General features: G+C 52.3%; 6 protein-coding genes across 6 annotated transcripts; 3 read left to right on the top strand and 3 right to left on the bottom strand.

Moving 5' to 3' along the window:
• The first annotated feature begins 73 nt into the window (after positions 1-73).
• Positions 74-3347, top strand: CAOG_08069 (TRMT1 protein). Its single transcript, XM_004342621.2, has 9 exons — positions 74-1449; positions 1591-1744; positions 1839-1970; positions 2047-2132; positions 2240-2348; positions 2479-2561; positions 2632-2751; positions 2857-2968; positions 3054-3347. The coding sequence occupies exons 1-9, from the start codon at positions 452-454 to the stop codon at positions 3183-3185; spliced, it is 1926 nt and encodes a 641-aa protein (XP_004342670.2). The 5' UTR covers positions 74-451; the 3' UTR covers positions 3186-3347.
• On the bottom strand, positions 3285-4227 carry CAOG_08068 (hypothetical protein). The gene is made up of 2 exons (XM_004342620.2): positions 3960-4227; positions 3285-3789 (listed from the first exon to the last, which is right to left on the bottom strand). The coding sequence occupies exons 1-2, from the start codon at positions 4192-4194 to the stop codon at positions 3377-3379; spliced, it is 648 nt and encodes a 215-aa protein (XP_004342669.1). The 5' UTR covers positions 4195-4227; the 3' UTR covers positions 3285-3376.
• A 249-nt stretch (positions 4228-4476) lies between these two features.
• Positions 4477-8690, top strand: CAOG_08067 (topoisomerase III). The gene is made up of 6 exons (XM_004342619.2): positions 4477-5221; positions 5341-5702; positions 5809-5984; positions 6090-8170; positions 8244-8385; positions 8482-8690. Exons 1-6 carry the CDS (start codon positions 4544-4546, stop codon positions 8556-8558), a joined length of 3516 nt encoding a protein of 1171 aa, XP_004342668.2. The 5' UTR covers positions 4477-4543; the 3' UTR covers positions 8559-8690.
• On the bottom strand, positions 8627-10280 carry CAOG_08066 (thymidine kinase). The gene is made up of 6 exons (XM_004342618.2): positions 10193-10280; positions 10058-10089; positions 9480-9593; positions 9282-9375; positions 9093-9182; positions 8627-8991 (listed from the first exon to the last, which is right to left on the bottom strand). The coding sequence occupies exons 1-6, from the start codon at positions 10250-10252 to the stop codon at positions 8734-8736; spliced, it is 648 nt and encodes a 215-aa protein (XP_004342667.1). The 5' UTR covers positions 10253-10280; the 3' UTR covers positions 8627-8733.
• Positions 10281-11244: 964 nt separating this feature from the next.
• CAOG_08065 (small GTP binding protein RAC1) lies at positions 11245-14239 on the top strand. Its single transcript, XM_004342617.2, has 2 exons — positions 11245-11332; positions 12982-14239. Exons 1-2 carry the CDS (start codon positions 11298-11300, stop codon positions 13523-13525), a joined length of 579 nt encoding a protein of 192 aa, XP_004342666.2. The 5' UTR covers positions 11245-11297; the 3' UTR covers positions 13526-14239.
• On the bottom strand, positions 14180-15808 carry CAOG_08064 (hypothetical protein; the record flags this gene model as incomplete). Its single annotated transcript, XM_004342616.2, has 8 exons — positions 14180-14349; positions 14458-14581; positions 14666-14711; positions 15239-15275; positions 15400-15413; positions 15507-15573; positions 15648-15680; positions 15773-15808. The coding sequence occupies 8 exons, from the start codon at positions 15806-15808 to the stop codon at positions 14305-14307; spliced, it is 402 nt and encodes a 133-aa protein (XP_004342665.1). The 3' UTR covers positions 14180-14304.
• Positions 15809-15886: the final 78 nt, after the last annotated feature.

The raw sequence follows: 15886 nt of genomic DNA, 5'->3' as shown, positions 1-15886 counted from the left end.
GTGTGAATGTGAGATTTTAGGATGAAATGTTTCTCTCTCTCCCCCCCCCTTTCGTATGTTCACTCTTTGAATGCGCTCGTTGAAGCAGCCCATTGCAACTTTCCTTCTTCTCCAGCATTGCGCCTCTGCTTCTCCAGCAACAACCCCAGTCGCACCGTCCGCCTGGTCACTCACTCTCGCTCACTCTCACTCGACTCTTCCCACTCGGTCGACTAGCTGTATTACTGTGGCTGCCCGTCGCTGCTTGTCCCTGCTCGCTCCAGTGAATCAGTCTCCTCGTGGTTTGCATCATCGCCAAGCCACTCACAGCAGCACCGCCGCCCCACTCGCCACCGCGCCCACCGCGTCCACTCTCAGTTCACTCACCCGCTCATCTCCCTCTCCACTGCGCGACCACAGCAGCCCCGTCGCGCCATTCGCGTTTTCCAACCCATCCACCATCACCACCACCATGTCAAGCACTCCCGCCATCGCTGAAGCCGCCGCCGCCGCCGCCACCGCTGCTGCTGCTGCTGCCGCCATGCAAGCATCTTCAGGATCGACCGAGGCTGGCCAAGCCATGCCGCCGGGCTTTGTCTCGGTCAAGGAGTCCTCCACGACCATCCTCTTCCCAGACACGAACGAGGTCTTTTACAACCCCGTCCAAGAGTTCAACCGCGATCTGTCGTCCGCAGCCATCACAGTCTTCTCTGACATTCTCGAGGAGGAGCGCAGCGCCGCTCGCATTGAGCTTGCCAACAAGCGCGCCGCTCGTGTCGCCCGCCAGCAACAGGCCGCCGCTGCCGGCGAAGGTGCCCCTCCGAGCAAGGACGGCCCATCGCAGGAAGCGATTGCTGCCGCGGCTGCGTCGCTAAACCTTGCGACGGCGGCAGGCGCCTCTTCGTTCACCGCCCCCTTCCGTGTGCTCGAGGCCCTGTCCGCGTCTGGGCTGCGCGCCATCCGTTACGCCAAGGAAATCCCTCGTGTGACGCAGGTGGTGGCCAACGACATGAGCCCCGAGGCTGTCCAGCTCATCCAGCAGAACATCACCTTCAACAATGCCGCCAACAAGGTCGTCGCCAACCAGGGCGATGCCACCGAGTACATGTACGCCAATCGCGCTCATGGCTTCCACGTCGTGGATCTCGACCCTTACGGTGCGCCCACACCCTTCCTCGAGACAGCCGTCCAAACCGTCACGGATGGCGGCCTGCTCTGCGTCACTGCCACCGACACGGCCGTCCTCTGCGGCAACTCGCCCGAGGCCTGCCTGGCCAAGTACGGCGCGCGTTCCATCCGCGGAGACCACTGCCACGAAACCTCTCTTCGTATTCTGCTGCAGCACATTGATGCTTGCGCCAACCGCTATCATCGCTACATTGTGCCCATGCTGTCGATGAGCATTGATTTCTACGTCCGTGTCTTTGTTCGTGTGTACGAGTCTCAAGAGACCGTCAAGCAGTCCATTGGGTGAGTGGTGTTTCTCGTGTTGAGGTCTTTGTTCTTGAGTGGTTTTGAGACTGGCCGGAGATGAAACGGGGCGGTGTTTTTGTGTTTTTGAGATGTTTGCTCACATTTCTGCTTGCTTTTGTGCTTTGCTGCCACTTACAGAAAACGTGCGCTGGTCTTCCACTGCTCGGGCTGCCACACAGCCACCATCCAGCCTCTTGGCCGAGTGACCAAGGATGGCGACCGCATGCGCTACCAGCTTAGCACTGGACCTGTTGTGGATCGCGTGTGCGAATTTTGCGGCTTTGTGCAGCACGTATGTAGCTCCAGTGACCACCCTTCTCGTCGATTCCTGCGAGTGATTTGCAAGCTTGAACTCACTGTTTTCGCGATTGACATCTGGGATTCAGATTTCTGGACCGATTTGGCCAGGCTCTATTCACGACCAGACTTTCCTCAAGCGGTTGCTCGGCTTTGCTCGCACTGCCAAGCACCTTGGCACCCAAGCTCGCCTCGAGGGCATGCTGACGGTGGTATCCGAGGTAAGGAGTGCTGAGCGCTGTTTTGGTTGGTTTGTTTTTTTCGGGTCCAGTTGCTCACAGCAAAACGCAAACCCAGGAGCTCGACGATGTTGCAATGGTCCGATCGTTGGATGATGCTGCAAGTGTGCTGCGTTTGACCATCCCGCCGGCCAAGGTCTTCCGGTAAGCGTATTTGAAACATCGCCTTTGCTTTCATTCATCGTCTTGTCATGAGAACTAAATCAGGACAACTCCACCTTGATCTCGTTTCCTCTTGCATGCGCTCTCAGTTCTGCAGTGCTGAACGGCGGTTATCGCATTTCTGGGTCTCACACCGAGCCTAGCGGATTCAAGACAGACGCACCTGCTTCCTTCATTTGGGACGTGTTGCGGCGCTGGGTACGGCTTTCGTGTCACTGGTTTTTGACGATGAATTTGGCCTGTCATTTGAAAAGACCTTCAGCGAGACTCACAGACGAGGACTTTTTTTTTTTTTTTTTTTTTTTTTTTTTTTTTTTTTTTGGGACAGGCCATCCAAACCAAGCCGCACGGTGTCCGAGCTGGTGTCGTGGAAAACTCTCCCGCATTCCGACTGCTCGCCAAAGACCCTGTGTGAGTTGCGCATTGAACACACGCGACTGGACGGTTGTTGCACATTGCCTGACTGATTGTGGTTTTGCAGCGCCGAGGCCGATTTTACTTTGCACAAGGACGCAGTTCCGCCATCGCGCAAGTTCAAGCTCGTCCGCTTCCAGGAGAACCCCACTTCCGACTGGGGCCCGAAAGGCCGCGCCCGCAAGCGGTATGAGCCACGAAATTCGTCAATGTTCTTGCAACTTTTCAAGAAATCCTGATTCGTTTTCAACTAACTTTCTCCGAATACTGGTGGGCTTTTGCCCTCTTTCAGTGTTGCCGAGCCTGACGCGGACCAGGACGCACAAGCTGCTCGTCACCAAGATAAAAAGTCTCGCACAGAGGTCGATCCCAAGACGCTGATTTGCCCGACCTTTTACCTCAATGTAACGATGTGCTCTGGTTGCTAGGAGGATGAACTCTTTGTTTTGATGTGCAGTTGCTTACCAGCTCTCCAATGCACGACTGCAGGGCGTTTGCCGACAAAACGAAAACTGCGAGTTTTCCCACGACATTTTCAACCCCAATCTTCAGATCGGCCCCTCGATGAAGCCAGTTCTCACCGCCCAAAACGGAGGCAACTCGGCGGTGCCGATGCAGTAGCCCCTATACTGCTCTCTCTTCTGCTGTGCTGTTTCAACTTTGTCTTGTTTTTTTTTTTCTTTCCTGCTTCGTCCTTCTTCCAATCGATCAACGCTTTGATGCCAAGCACTCGCACAACTATTCAATTCTTCACTAAATTTACATTCATGACACCACACCAAAGGAATAGACCAGAGCACACCACAAACCGTTTACTTGGCGACGCGCTGCTCGAGGGCGGCAACGGTGGTCTCTGCCTGAGTAATGATGCGATCAAACGCCACGAACTGCGATGAAAGTGCAGTCACGAGCTGTGTATACTTTTCAAGCATTGCTGTAAACTGCTGCTCGATGAGCTTGGCGGTCTGGGCGTGCGTGAGTTGGGCGACTTGGGCGTTGGCGAGCGGTTGGCTGGGTCCTTGCATCTGCTGCACAGCCTCCTCGAAACGGGGTGTGTTGACATAGCTGGTGAGTGTCTCCAGCTCTTGCAACGCAGTGACGGTGGATGCGATCAGCGGCTCGCTTGCCAGGATGAGCTCGCTCTTGCTCGGCGCCGACAGCGCGAGTTGTTCCGCAGCGGCCGACTCTGGCGCCCTCGCGTCCAGCAGCGTGTTCAGCTGTGTTCCTGTAAGGTGCATGAGACGTTGCACCCCGGCCGCAAAGCACCGCGGTTGATGAAACAGTGGTGGTGAGTACAAGGGCAATAGTGTTCACTCTGAATCCAACGCCATGGTCATGGTCATGGTGATGAACACCGATCAAATGATGAAGATGCCCGGTGAGCCTCTGCCTTACCATTCTTCAGCAGCAGTGACGCGAGTGCTGGTCGGCCTTCGACGGCAGCCTTGAGCTTTGCAGCGACATTGGCGACAGACTGTGAGAACGGCACTCCAGCTGCTCCTGATGCAGCTCCTGAAGTAGCTATTGACTGTTGCTGCTGCTGCTGCTGTTGTTGTTGGAGCAGTCGCTCAATCCCAGTCAGCCGCGCTTCGACCGATTGCAGCGTCGCGTCTTCCGTCTTGTCGCCCATCTCAGAAATCTCAGAACAAGGAAATAAGGAAAGAATAAGACTGGAAAAAAGTAAAAGCATGGCTGTTTCATTTGCAATGATAACCCATTGAAAAAAAGCTTGACATTGTGAGCATTGGAAGAAAGAGAGAAAATAAAAAAAACCCAATGCAAGCTCCATACAAAATTCAAACTCAATGCAATTCAATACAAAAACTCAATCCCAATGCAATTCTACTTGTTCACTTTTTATCACCTTGCTCATTGACTATTTTCTCATCTCCTCAATGTTCTCACTCGTCTTATTTTTGTTTGTTGTCTGGCAGTTGAAACAACTGTTCGTTGAGCTCAACAACGCTTTGTGTTCTTGCATGCGCTTCTGCTTGGCCGCGACTGCTGCTGCTGCTGCTGCTCCTGTTGCTGCTGCTGCTTGCTTGACCGTCCGCCAGACTCGACTCCCACCATCGCGCCTCGTCTCACTCGCAGCGTCATCCACGTGCATTGCCGCATCGCCTGGCACGTCCAGCGCGGCCGCTGCGCCGTCTCGTTGCACAAGCGCCGCTGTGGCGATTTTGGCGGGAAGTGCAAGTCGTGTTTCGCTTTCCTGCTTGCAAGCACAGCCGTTGCCGACAGGGACCTGCCAGCGCGCCGCAGCATCCACTCTGGCCTCTGTTGCTCGCCACAGACTGCCTCCCGCATCGTCTGCTGTGCGCCATTCCAGCAGCCTTGTGGCGGGAGTTGCTCGCGTTTCCTGCAGCTTGTTCGCGGGCTTTCTCCCTGCTCGACATCTGAGCTCGCTGTCACCGTCCTCGCCTGCGGCATTTGCAGCACGACGCAAAAAATACGCGTCCTCGTCCTCCGGCAGGTCCCGCTCGCGCCGAAGCGTCCATATTTACGACAAGACTTTTCTTGATTCAGATTCACAAGAAGCTCCTCCTTCATCATCATCATCATCATCATCCAATATGGTTCGCGTCTTGAATGTCGCCGAAAAGCCTTCGGTGGCGAAAAGCATTTCCGAAATCATGTTTGGCGGAAGGCCTCCTTCGGTCAGTGTTTTTCGCTCCGTTGTAGTTGCCGTTTGTTTGTGCGTATCAGTCTCGCATCTCGTGCTCATCTCTTCATCCTGCATGAATCATGCTTGCAACTCGCCCAACCAACACAACAGCACCGAGATGGCGTGCCAGTCTTCACGTTCGACACCAATTTTCGAAACCAGCCGTGCACGATGGTCTTTACGTCGGTTGTTGGTCACTTGCTGGCGTCGGACTTCACAGCAGACTACAGCAAGTGGAACACTTGCGCGCCAGAGGCGTTGTTTGAGGCGCCTATCGAACGGTTTATTCCAGAAAAGCTCCGCGATATCGAAAAGATGCTGCAGCGCGAGGCCCAGCGCGCGCAATGGCTGGTTTTGTGGACGGACTGCGACCGCGAAGGCGAAAATATTGCCAGCGAGGTTGTCGCTGTTTGTAAGAAGGTCAATCGCAATCTCGTGGTTCTCCGCGCTCGCTTTAGCGCCGTCACACCTCGGTAGGTGTCGAGAGGATTTTTTTCATGGGTTTTTTAAAGTTCGCTGATTTACAGGCTGTTTTGAAGCGAGACTGACGTTATTATTATGTGTCACGTGCCATGTTAGCGACATCACCCACGCATGCAACAATCTCACCCAAGTTGACGGGCGGCAAGTGGATGCCGTGGACGCAAGAATTGAGCTGGATTTGCGAATTGGCTCGGCGTTCACGCGCATGCAGACCCAGTTGCTTCAGCCGGCCATTCCCGAATTGAACGAGCTCAAATCCGTCATTAGTTATGGTACAGTTCGAGCAAGAAGGGCTTGGGGTTTGCCACCAACACGCGCTCATTCTCCATGTTTCATCCACTGAATTTTTCACGTGTTTGACCCCTCTCTCATCGTAGGACCCTGCCAATTTCCCACACTTGGATTCATCGTGGATCGATACCGACGAGTCAAGGCGTTTGTTCCCGAAGAGTTCTGGACGATTGTGGTCGCGTGCCCGTCGCCGAGCAGCGAATCTTCGGCAGCAGCTGTCGCCGTGCCCCAAAAGCCAGGCAAAAAGGGCAAAGCAGCCAGCGACACGGTACCCTTTACCTGGGTGCGAGGCCAGCTTTTTGACCATCCCGCCTGTCTCGTGCTCTATGAAATGATACTAGAGCGCCCAGAGGCCACAGTTGTTTCTGTCGAGTCGCGTCCGACTTCCAAATGGCGCCCTCTGCCCTTGTCGACGGTCGAGCTGCAAAAGCTCGCCTCTGTGCAACTGCGCTTTACGTCGGATCACACGCTGAAAACGGCCGAGTCGCTTTACACCCAAGGCTTTCTCAGTTATCCTCGCACAGACACTGACGTCTTTCCAGAAACGATGGATTTGACAGCACTGGCCAACATGCAAGCCAACCATCCCGAATGGGGCTCGTTTGTCCACCAGTACATTCTGGCCCGTGGACCCAACCCGCGCAAGGGCAAAAATAACGATGAAGCGCATCCGCCCATCCACCCCACCAAGCCGGCGCCGGCCAGCTTTCAGAATGCGGACGAAAAGAAGCTCTACGAGCTCGTCACGCGCTCGTTTCTTGCGACGCTGTCTTCTGACGCTCAAGGCCATCTGACCAACGTGGAGATTGACGTTGCAGGCGAGCGCTTTCGCGCGAATGGTCTGGCCATTCTCGAGCGCAACTACTTGCTCGTCTATCCGTATGACGTCTGGTCCAACCACACCTTGCCTCCGTTCCGAGAAGGCGACCGCTTCCAACCCGCCGAAGTGCGAATGGACGCTGGTTCCACAACGCCACCACCGCTGCTCACAGAGTCCGCCTTACTGACGCTCATGCACCAGCACGGCATTGGTACCGACGCCACCATGCACGAGCACATCAAGAAGGTGCTCGAGCGCAAGTATGCCGAAATGCGCGGCCAAATGTTCTTGCCGACCAACCTTGGGCTCGGTCTCATCGAGGGCTACGACAGCATGGGTCTGGAAATGTCCAAGCCGCACATGCGCGCGCGTATGGAGGCCGAGATGCTCAAGATTTGCAGCGGCCAGCAAACCAAGGCCCAAGTCATCCGAAGCACCTTGGACCTGTATCTGCCGGCCTTCATGGATGCATGTCGGCAGCGGCGGATGCTTGTTGATGCGGTTCGAAAGAACCTGTATCCCAATGGTGACGGTGGTTCAGCAAGTGGTGGCGGTGGTGGCGGACACAACAATGGCGGCGATGACGACGACAACAGCTTTCCTCCGCCGCCATCCCCTCCGTCACCCATTCGCAGACCGGCAGCTCCTCGGACTTCCACATATCCTCAGTCATCCAATCAACCAACAGCAGCAGCATCAACAGCAACATCAACAGCAACATCAACAGCATCAACAGCATCAACAACAGGTTTTCGATGGCAGGCGCCCACAAACCCGACAGCCTCGTCGTCTTCTTCGTCGTACACACCTCCGTCCCATTCCACCAACCGCAATACCGGTACATCGTCTCCTTTTGCGGTGAGTGCCCCACCGCCTGCGCCATCATCAGCTGCTCGCGGGTCTGGCAGCGCTGGCTCGGCTGGCGATGTCTTTTTGTGTGCTTGTAGCCAGCCGGCCGTCCAGTTCACCTCGCAATCGGCGGCCAACCCTGGCCGCCAGTTCATGCGATGCGCGACCAGGACCTGCGGCTTTTTCGTGTGGGCCGACAGCGACGCGCGACTCCCGTCGTTCGACACGCTTGGCAGCCGTCCCAACACGAATTCCAGGTTCAAAAAGTGCGGCTGCAATCGTGACGCAGTGTTGAAGACTGTCACGAAGGCAGACTCGGACAACCGAGGACGCCAGTTCTGGACGTGCGACAGCAAGAAGTGCGATTACTTTGAATGGGCAGAGGAGGGTGCAACAGCGTCCAGCTCGGCTTACAATAGCAGCAACAACCGTTCTCGCAATGCTGGCGGTGCTGGCGGAGGTGGCAGTGGTGGAAACAACTGCTACAAATGCAATCAGGTATGTGCTGTTTGGTGTGCTGTCGTACCGTACCATGGAGCTATTGCTTACCTTGTTTGGTTGCGACTTGTAGCCGGGGCATTTTGCCAGCGCCTGCCCGAACGGAGCATCCGCCCCGAGTCGCTTTTCTGGCGGAAATGGTCCTTCGTCTTCGAGCACATCGAGTGGGACCAAAACAAGCAAGCCGCGAGCTTGCTCAATCTGCCGCAAGCCCGGTGCGCCATCCTCATTTTGTACTTGTTTTGTTTGTTTCGACAATGCACTGCACCGCTCACGCCGATTTTGACTGTGGTTTGCCTTGAGATGCCTAGGCCATACCAAGAAGACTTGCCCTATGAACGGTGGCGGAGCAGGCGGCAAGTCCGACGATTCTGGAGACGATTATTAAAAGTTGTATCTGTCACGCGTTGAAGCTGCTGCTCCGCGACTGTCTGTTTCATACTGCATGGAGAAAATCTGAAACGCTTTACAGACACAAAATTCAAAATACAGACAGCATTCTCGCATGCAAGCAACCCAAACACAGAAACCTAGAAACCAACGAGCAAAACTCATGCTCCCGTTTAGACTGGTGGGAGATTTGAAGTGCGCGGTGGCGAAGGCGGAGGAGTGGTGGGGATTTTTGACTTGGTTTCGGGAACCTTGTCGAAGCACTCTCGGCACGCAGCCATGTAGGATTCTTGACCGCCAATAACTTCGATGGCTGTCTCGGCACCAAGTCGCTTGGTGAAAGGGGCATCGTTGGCGCAGTTCATGCACACAGCAGTCAGCTTGACGACGCTTTCGGCGAGCGGCACGAGCTCCAAGACGCGACCGAATGGCTGGACAAACCAGAACGAAAAGAAAAGAAAGCAAAGTGGTTCAACAGGTCAGTGTTTGGATGCCAGCTGGGTTCTGACTGCAGCAGGTTTTAGATGCACACCTTTCGCTGGAAAGTGCCGTCCAAAGCAGCCACAATGACCGTCTTGCCAGCCTTTGCCATTTGCTCGGAAAACTCAACGACATCTGGGAACTGCAGTCCGCAACAGCGATGGCAAAGAGACACGGTGAGCTCCATCATCATCACAGGCGGGGTTTCGACACGACTCGGACAGCTTTTGTTCGAACTCACAAATTGACCCTCGTCGATGCCAATAACGTTAAAATGACGTGCCTCGGTTGCAATATCTTGCAAAACGGTGGCAGCAGTGGCCTTCAGGATGGATCTGGTTTTGCCCCCCACAGTTGTTCACAGTTAAGAAACCTTGCACAAAAAAAAAAAAAAAAAAAAAAACCAGAGCAAACCACAGTGATGGTTCTGCAAACATACCGGTCGTGTGTGGAAATGCCAGCTTCCGAGTAGCGATTGTCCTTGGCATACTTGACAACCATACAGCTCTGCTGAGCGACTTGGAAACGCCGCAGACGGCGAATCAGCTCGGTTCTGCGTTCGGAAGGCGAGTCGCGACATTGAGTTGTGGTTGAACGAACAAAAAAAAAAACCGCGAAGACATTGAAAAGTGACCATGCTGTTCAACAGTTCTTGCTGTTGTGCTTTTGAGTGTTGAGCAGTGTCAGTCGCATCACCGCGAGACGACAGCCGCAGAACAACACTTTGAAGGGAAGTGAAACAAAAACCTCAGCTGAAGGGAAGCGGAAAAAAAAGGCGCGAAAAATTCAAGCGCTCCCAAAACTGCGCAACGCCGCTGCTTTGGTTTTGTGCAGTCCACTGCATGTGCAGCGGCAGTCCAATGACGCCAAAGCATGTATTGACCATGTTTCACTTCATAGGGCTGATCGGCGGGCTACAGTATCTCGAGGAAGAAGCGGGAAGGGCATGGAGGGAAAGCCCGCCAAAAAGCGCGGGAAAACTTTTTTTTTTTTTTTTTTTTTTGTGAATCGACTTACGTTTTGCCCGAGAACATGGGGCCAAAGATGACCTGGATCGTGATCAAGCAATACAGAGAACAAGAGAGGCAAAACAAAGCAGGTGAGCCGAGATCGAAGGGGAGTGGCGCAGGATTTCAATCTCAAGCCACCAACCTGAATTTGACCACGCTGGCACAAGTTGTGGACGACCGAGTTGATGTTCAGCATTGACATTCTGCAAAGTATGAAAAAACCAAGAATGCCACTATTCCACTTTGGAAACAGACAAGCAGGTTGTTCAGTGACGAGTGGCTGGGTTTGCCTGATTGATGCGTTTTTGCTGCTCGTTCAAAATCAACGCGTTTCATTTCATTTCCAATGAGTCAGACAGCGTCGAGATCGTTTTGTGGTTTTGATTGCCCTCTTTTGGTGATCTTGATTGCTGATGTTGGTGCTGTTCTAAATTTTGCTCGTTCAAATGCACTTCAAAAATTGATGAGCGTGCCGCATTTGGCGTTCATGCGAGAGATGGCTTGGATCAACGCGAGTTTACGCACGGGCCAGCGCAACAGGCCTCGAATGAGATGCTGCGCCCCAAGTTCATATTCAGTATGCTAGGTTTTTCGAGGCATCATTGTCATTTCCCCCTTCCCCCCCCCCTCAAGATCCGACACACCGCCGCACCACGTAAACACACATGGCGTTTGCGGGCGTTGGTTGTCAGTTTTCGGCACACTTTCGCTGATCTATGCAATTGCGCCTGTCCACGACCTCCTACGCCCGCCACGCCAGGCTCAATAATTCACATACTTCCCGAGCAATGATTCAGAGCTGTTGCGCGGTCGAAAAGTCCAACCCTACTGTCGGGATCGAGGCGTGAAAGTCCGTGCCATTCTGAACCGAAAATGGAGTGTGGGTTTGGTTGTTTTTTTGTTTTTGCCAGTTCCTCTTCGCTTTCCTCTTCCATTCACGTTTCGGATTTATACCATTCGTTGGCTTCTCTCCCGTACTCGTTCCATCTTGCAGCTCAGGCCGTTTTGTGAAGACGGCGAAAAGCTCTTATGAGAAATTCATTCTTGAACGCTTTTTTTGTATTTTTTATTTTTTATTTTTTATTATTTTTTTTTATTATTTTTTTTTTGACTCGGTCAGCATTGGAAGACGAAAATAGCCGCTGGAAAATCCATTCAAAAGCCGGAAATGGAAGGCAGTTTTTCACGCCAGTCCCCGTTTTTTTTTTTATTATTTTCTTTTTGTATTAAAAAAAGCCACTCGCAAAATGCAGGCCATCAAATGTGTCGTCGTAGGAGATGGGTATGGCTTTTGTTTGCGTTTCCCGCATGTATTCTTTCTGTTTTTCGTTGGTTGTTGCTTTTTTTTCTTTGTCGCTCTTCCTGGCCCATCCACTTGCCGCTGCTTCGCTCTTCCTCCCGGAAGCCTGATTCAGACCAACGGCGCTGTCTGTGCGGCTGTTCTCAACCTGCTGCGTTGGCGGCTGGAACGAACATCAGCGAACAAAAAAAAAAAAAAAAAAAAAGCAAAAAAGAAAAAAAAAAAAAAAGAAAAACCCGATTGCATTTTCCTGTTCATTTTCATCTTTGATCGCTCTGGTCTCGGTGGGGATCTTGGCGCTCGCTCGAGTGACTCTGCTGATAGCGTGGGCGCCAAGTCCTCCGCTCTCGCCTGCCCTCACGCCAATGTCAGCCGCACAACCACACAAAGTGCAGCAAGACTTTTTTTTTTTTTTTTTTGAAAAAGCAAAAGCAAAAGAAGTCCAAACGTCCACAACAACAAACAAGACTTTTTTTTCTTTCTTTTTTCTTTGTGAGTTTGTTGAGCTTGCTGTCCCGTCCTCTGGAATGGACGCTTCTCGCGCTCGGCTTGCAGGAGCTGAATCAGGCAACCGGGAACAAGCGACAAGCGGACAGGCGCCTTCGGGGCAGGGAGAGGAGTCAGCCCGAACAAACGCGCGAGCAAAAAAAAAAAAAAAAAGCGACCCAAAATAACTCTCCTTTTTTTTTTATTTTTATTTAAAGGCTAGACTTCGTTTGGGAGGGTCGGTGTGCCAGATGTCTGGGTGCCCGCCTTTGTGTTTGTCTGCGTTGGTGGTCATGACGATGTTGAGATTTTCATGCTGCTGATGGACGAAGCAGCGCAGGCGACAGGAGAAAAAGCAAAAAAAACCACCGGCTTTTTTTTTTATTTCATTTTTTTGAGTTATTTTAGTTTTTTTTTTGTTTGATAAACACGCCAAAACTTGTGCATTGTTGGTGCTGCCCCGTCCTTCGGGTAGCGACGATCTGAGATGTCGCTGCGGAGCGAACCTGTCCCAACACAGCGGCTGGAGTGAGTGTGAAGGGATCGAGGCACTGTCCAATGAATCAAGTAAAATGGACAGAAAAAAAAAGGCAAAAAAAAGCACAGCTGTCGCTGTCGCTGCTTGCCTTTGGTCTCGATGCTCGGGCCTGCATCTGCACGACAGTTCAACCAACATCAGTTACCACCATCTGCAGGCGATGAGGCGGCCACACTGTGAATTTGACCGATGTGCATTTTTGCCATCATGTTTTTTTTTATTTCTTTGCGGTGCATTGTCCATGCTTTTTTTTTCTTTTTTTTTTTTTTCCCCTTTTCCTTTTTTCTTGTTGCCTTTTTATCTACTTTTAACTCTCTGAATGCAGCCGGAGGAGAGTCTGTGCCTAACCCACATCAGGTCCCCCCCCACTCGTATGACTGTGTTTCATGGCGATGACATTTATCGCTTGCATCGACCAGCCATCCTGGATCAGAACAAAAAAGCAAAAAAAAAGCACGATCTGTTTATTTTTTCTTTTCTTTTTCTTGTTCTTCTTCTCGTTTTTTTTTCTTCTTCTTTTTCCTTGTTGTGGTTTTGCTCTTTTTTGCTTCTTGTCTGCCGATCACTCACCCTTTTCCTCCTTTGCTCTCTGTCTCTCCTTCAACAGTGCCGTCGGTAAGACGTGCTTGCTCATCAGTTATACTACCAACGCCTTCCCCGGCGAGTACATTCCCACCGTTTTCGACAACTACTCTGCAAATGTGATGGTTGACGGCAAGCCAATCAACCTCGGCCTGTGGGATACTGCTGGTCAAGAAGATTACGATCGTCTCCGCCCCTTGTCGTACCCCCAAACCGACGTCTTCCTCATTTGCTTCTCGCTCATTTCGCCCGCATCGTTCGAGAACGTCCGCGCCAAGTGGTACCCAGAGGTCTCGCACCACTGCCCCAACACACCCGTCATTCTCGTCGGCACCAAGCTCGATTTGCGCGAAGACCGCGAGACTATCGAGAAGCTCAAGGAGAAGAAGCTGTCGCCCATCACCTACCCTCAAGGTCTGCAGATGGCCAAGGACATTGGCGCTGTCAAGTACCTCGAGTGCTCTGCCCTCACCCAGAAGGGTCTCAAGACCGTTTTCGACGAGGCTATTCGCGCCGTCCTCTGCCCCACCAAGCCCCCAAAGAAGAAGAAGAGCTGCCTCATCCTCTAAAGTGGCTTGTTTTTTCTTTTTCTTTTTTCTTTCCTCTTTCCTTCGCCTCTTCTCCCGTTCCTCTTGTGTAATGTTTTCCTTCTTGTGTCGACCATCTTTTTCAAGTTCCCGCACCGCTATTCGGCCCTCTCGGAGCATGTTTCGTCCTATTCGTCCTTTTTGATGTTTGAGCCTCCAAGTCCTGCGGATCAAACCATGCCCGGCAAACGCTTTTTTTTACCCCACCTATCTTTCTCAGCATTGTTTACTTTTCTCGTCACTTCCTCTCCTTGTTTCCGGACTGGCTTCCTTCGACCAACTCGACTGAAACAAAAACAAAAAAACAAATGCCGATTGTGTTGTGTCGGCGTTTCGCTCCAAACTCTTCCAAGAAACACTTGATTCGTCAATGCGCTCTGCGAGACTGGCTTCTCTTCCCTTTTTGTCGCGCTGACAATGTGTGTGAACTGTTTTGTGTTGGTTTTTTTTTCCCCCTTTCCATTTGTTCTTGCGGTTTTTTTATTGTGTCTTGTGTGTGTTTGCTGTTTTGGCCCCCCTCATTCCCACGTCCCCCCTTTTTTTGAAACCATCGGGCAGTCAACGAAAAGCGGAAGGTTCTTTCCGTTTGTTGAGTTTTCGGTGGTTTTTGTCCCCCCACCAACCCGTTCTCTTATCCAATTGTGTTGTAGCTTTTCTCTAGCAACTATAAACTACACTATTTTGTGAATTTTGCTCATGTTGATATGGTAAATTGCAAACGAAGAAGGGGGGGGGGAAATGTAGTGGTGCACGTCAAAAACTCAGTCGGCTTTCGGGGGTGGTGGGCCGCAAGGTTGTAGCATTTTCTGCAGCATGTAGCATAGCGTAGATAAGGGAGTGAGTCAGCAGCTGCATGTCGAACTCGAGCCAAAGCACAAACCAATCCAAGTGCAAAAACAACACGAAACTTGTACCTTCAACAAGTTGACGCGAACTCGCTCGACTGGCTCGTTCTCGACAACCGCAAAATAAGCCAGCATGTTGGGGTGGCCAACGTACGACGCCGCAGAGTCACGGTGCTGATTGCTCAGCCATTCGCTGCGAGAATGCAAAACGTGGAACAACAGTGAGTTTCGTGGAGGTGGTGCCACAAATCGCGTCCAAAATGCACCCAATACATACAATTTGCTGATATCTCCGTGTCCTGTTCCGACGTGTTTTGATTGCACTGAGGGTGAATGAGAGACAAGGCAACAAGTGAGTCAAAAGCACCCACAAATGCACTGTCTGCCACCAGGGTTTTGGCTCGCGGATCATCCCCATTTCCAGAGTGCAACCGATGTTATCAGCACTGCAATGTATGCAGCGCAGAGCGAGCGAGATGCTGGTTCTCGCAACATGCTGTGAACGATCAAAGCGCGAAGAGCCGAGCGCCACACGCAATCTCCATCCCATCCTGGCGCCGGTGAGAATGGCAGAAGCACGATGCCATGTGTCTATCAGTGACACGATCGATCGTTGCTGAGCAGGTCACACAGGCCCCCTGCAGCCCTCTTTCAGCAAGCGCGGCGGAGACTGCCAAAGCCCGATGCTCGTCGCTGCCAGCAGTCTCTTCGGCCAGCACCGCTTCGACGAGAGGTCAACCATAGGCTTGCGCATAGAAGTTCCAATATGACCAGCCGCTTCTGCATGCGCAGGAGAGCGTCTTCAAGTCGACGCGCGCGATGAGTGGACGTCGTCGGCTTTGCCGCTTACAATGCTCAAGCTGGCTGTGCAAGTTGAATCGCTCCGCCTGCATCAAAACGACAATCACAGCAACAAGCAGGACAGACAAAGTGAGCGCGCAGCAGGAAGAGGGGTGGATGGGGGGGGGAGGAACGAGAGAGACAACCAACTTTGCTGCAATGCAATCTCACCATGACTGTTACGACTGATCCAAGTCCAAATAAATAGGGATGGCAAGCAGTAACAAGCAGTAAAGTCAATTCGAAATCATTTCCAGTCTGTCTGGAGATTCCTGTACCCGATGCCGGGGTCAGAATTCCTGCCAAAGTGAAGACCCGGTCGCAAAGCTCCCAGCCAATTGCAATCTGTGTGTTACGAACTAGGCTCAGCCCTAGTTAGGCTTCCCCTCATTCTTCACTATAGTCTTAGTAAACGATACTTCCGCATACATTTCGTACGCTTCAGTAGTGATCTAGGCCAAGTTCCGGGTAAGGTCGTAACAGTCCGGTTGTTTCACCACTTCCCTCATCAATCGATCAGCAAGTTCGAGAAATTTCGCAATACCAACTTCACGCCTTTGTAAACGACACCACGAAGCATCTCTCAGAGAAGCCCTTCTAGCTGGCAGCCTTTCCGAATTTGTCCAAGACAAGTTCTCAGGCAGTGTTTCGCGCCGTT

Source organism: Capsaspora owczarzaki (genome assembly GCF_000151315.2).
Source record: "Capsaspora owczarzaki ATCC 30864 unplaced genomic scaffold supercont2.17, whole genome shotgun sequence".
NCBI classification, from domain to species: Eukaryota; class Filasterea; order Ministeriida; family Capsasporidae; genus Capsaspora; species Capsaspora owczarzaki.
Note: the sequence above shows the minus strand (reverse complement) of the source record. Positions and strands in the feature narration are given on the sequence as shown.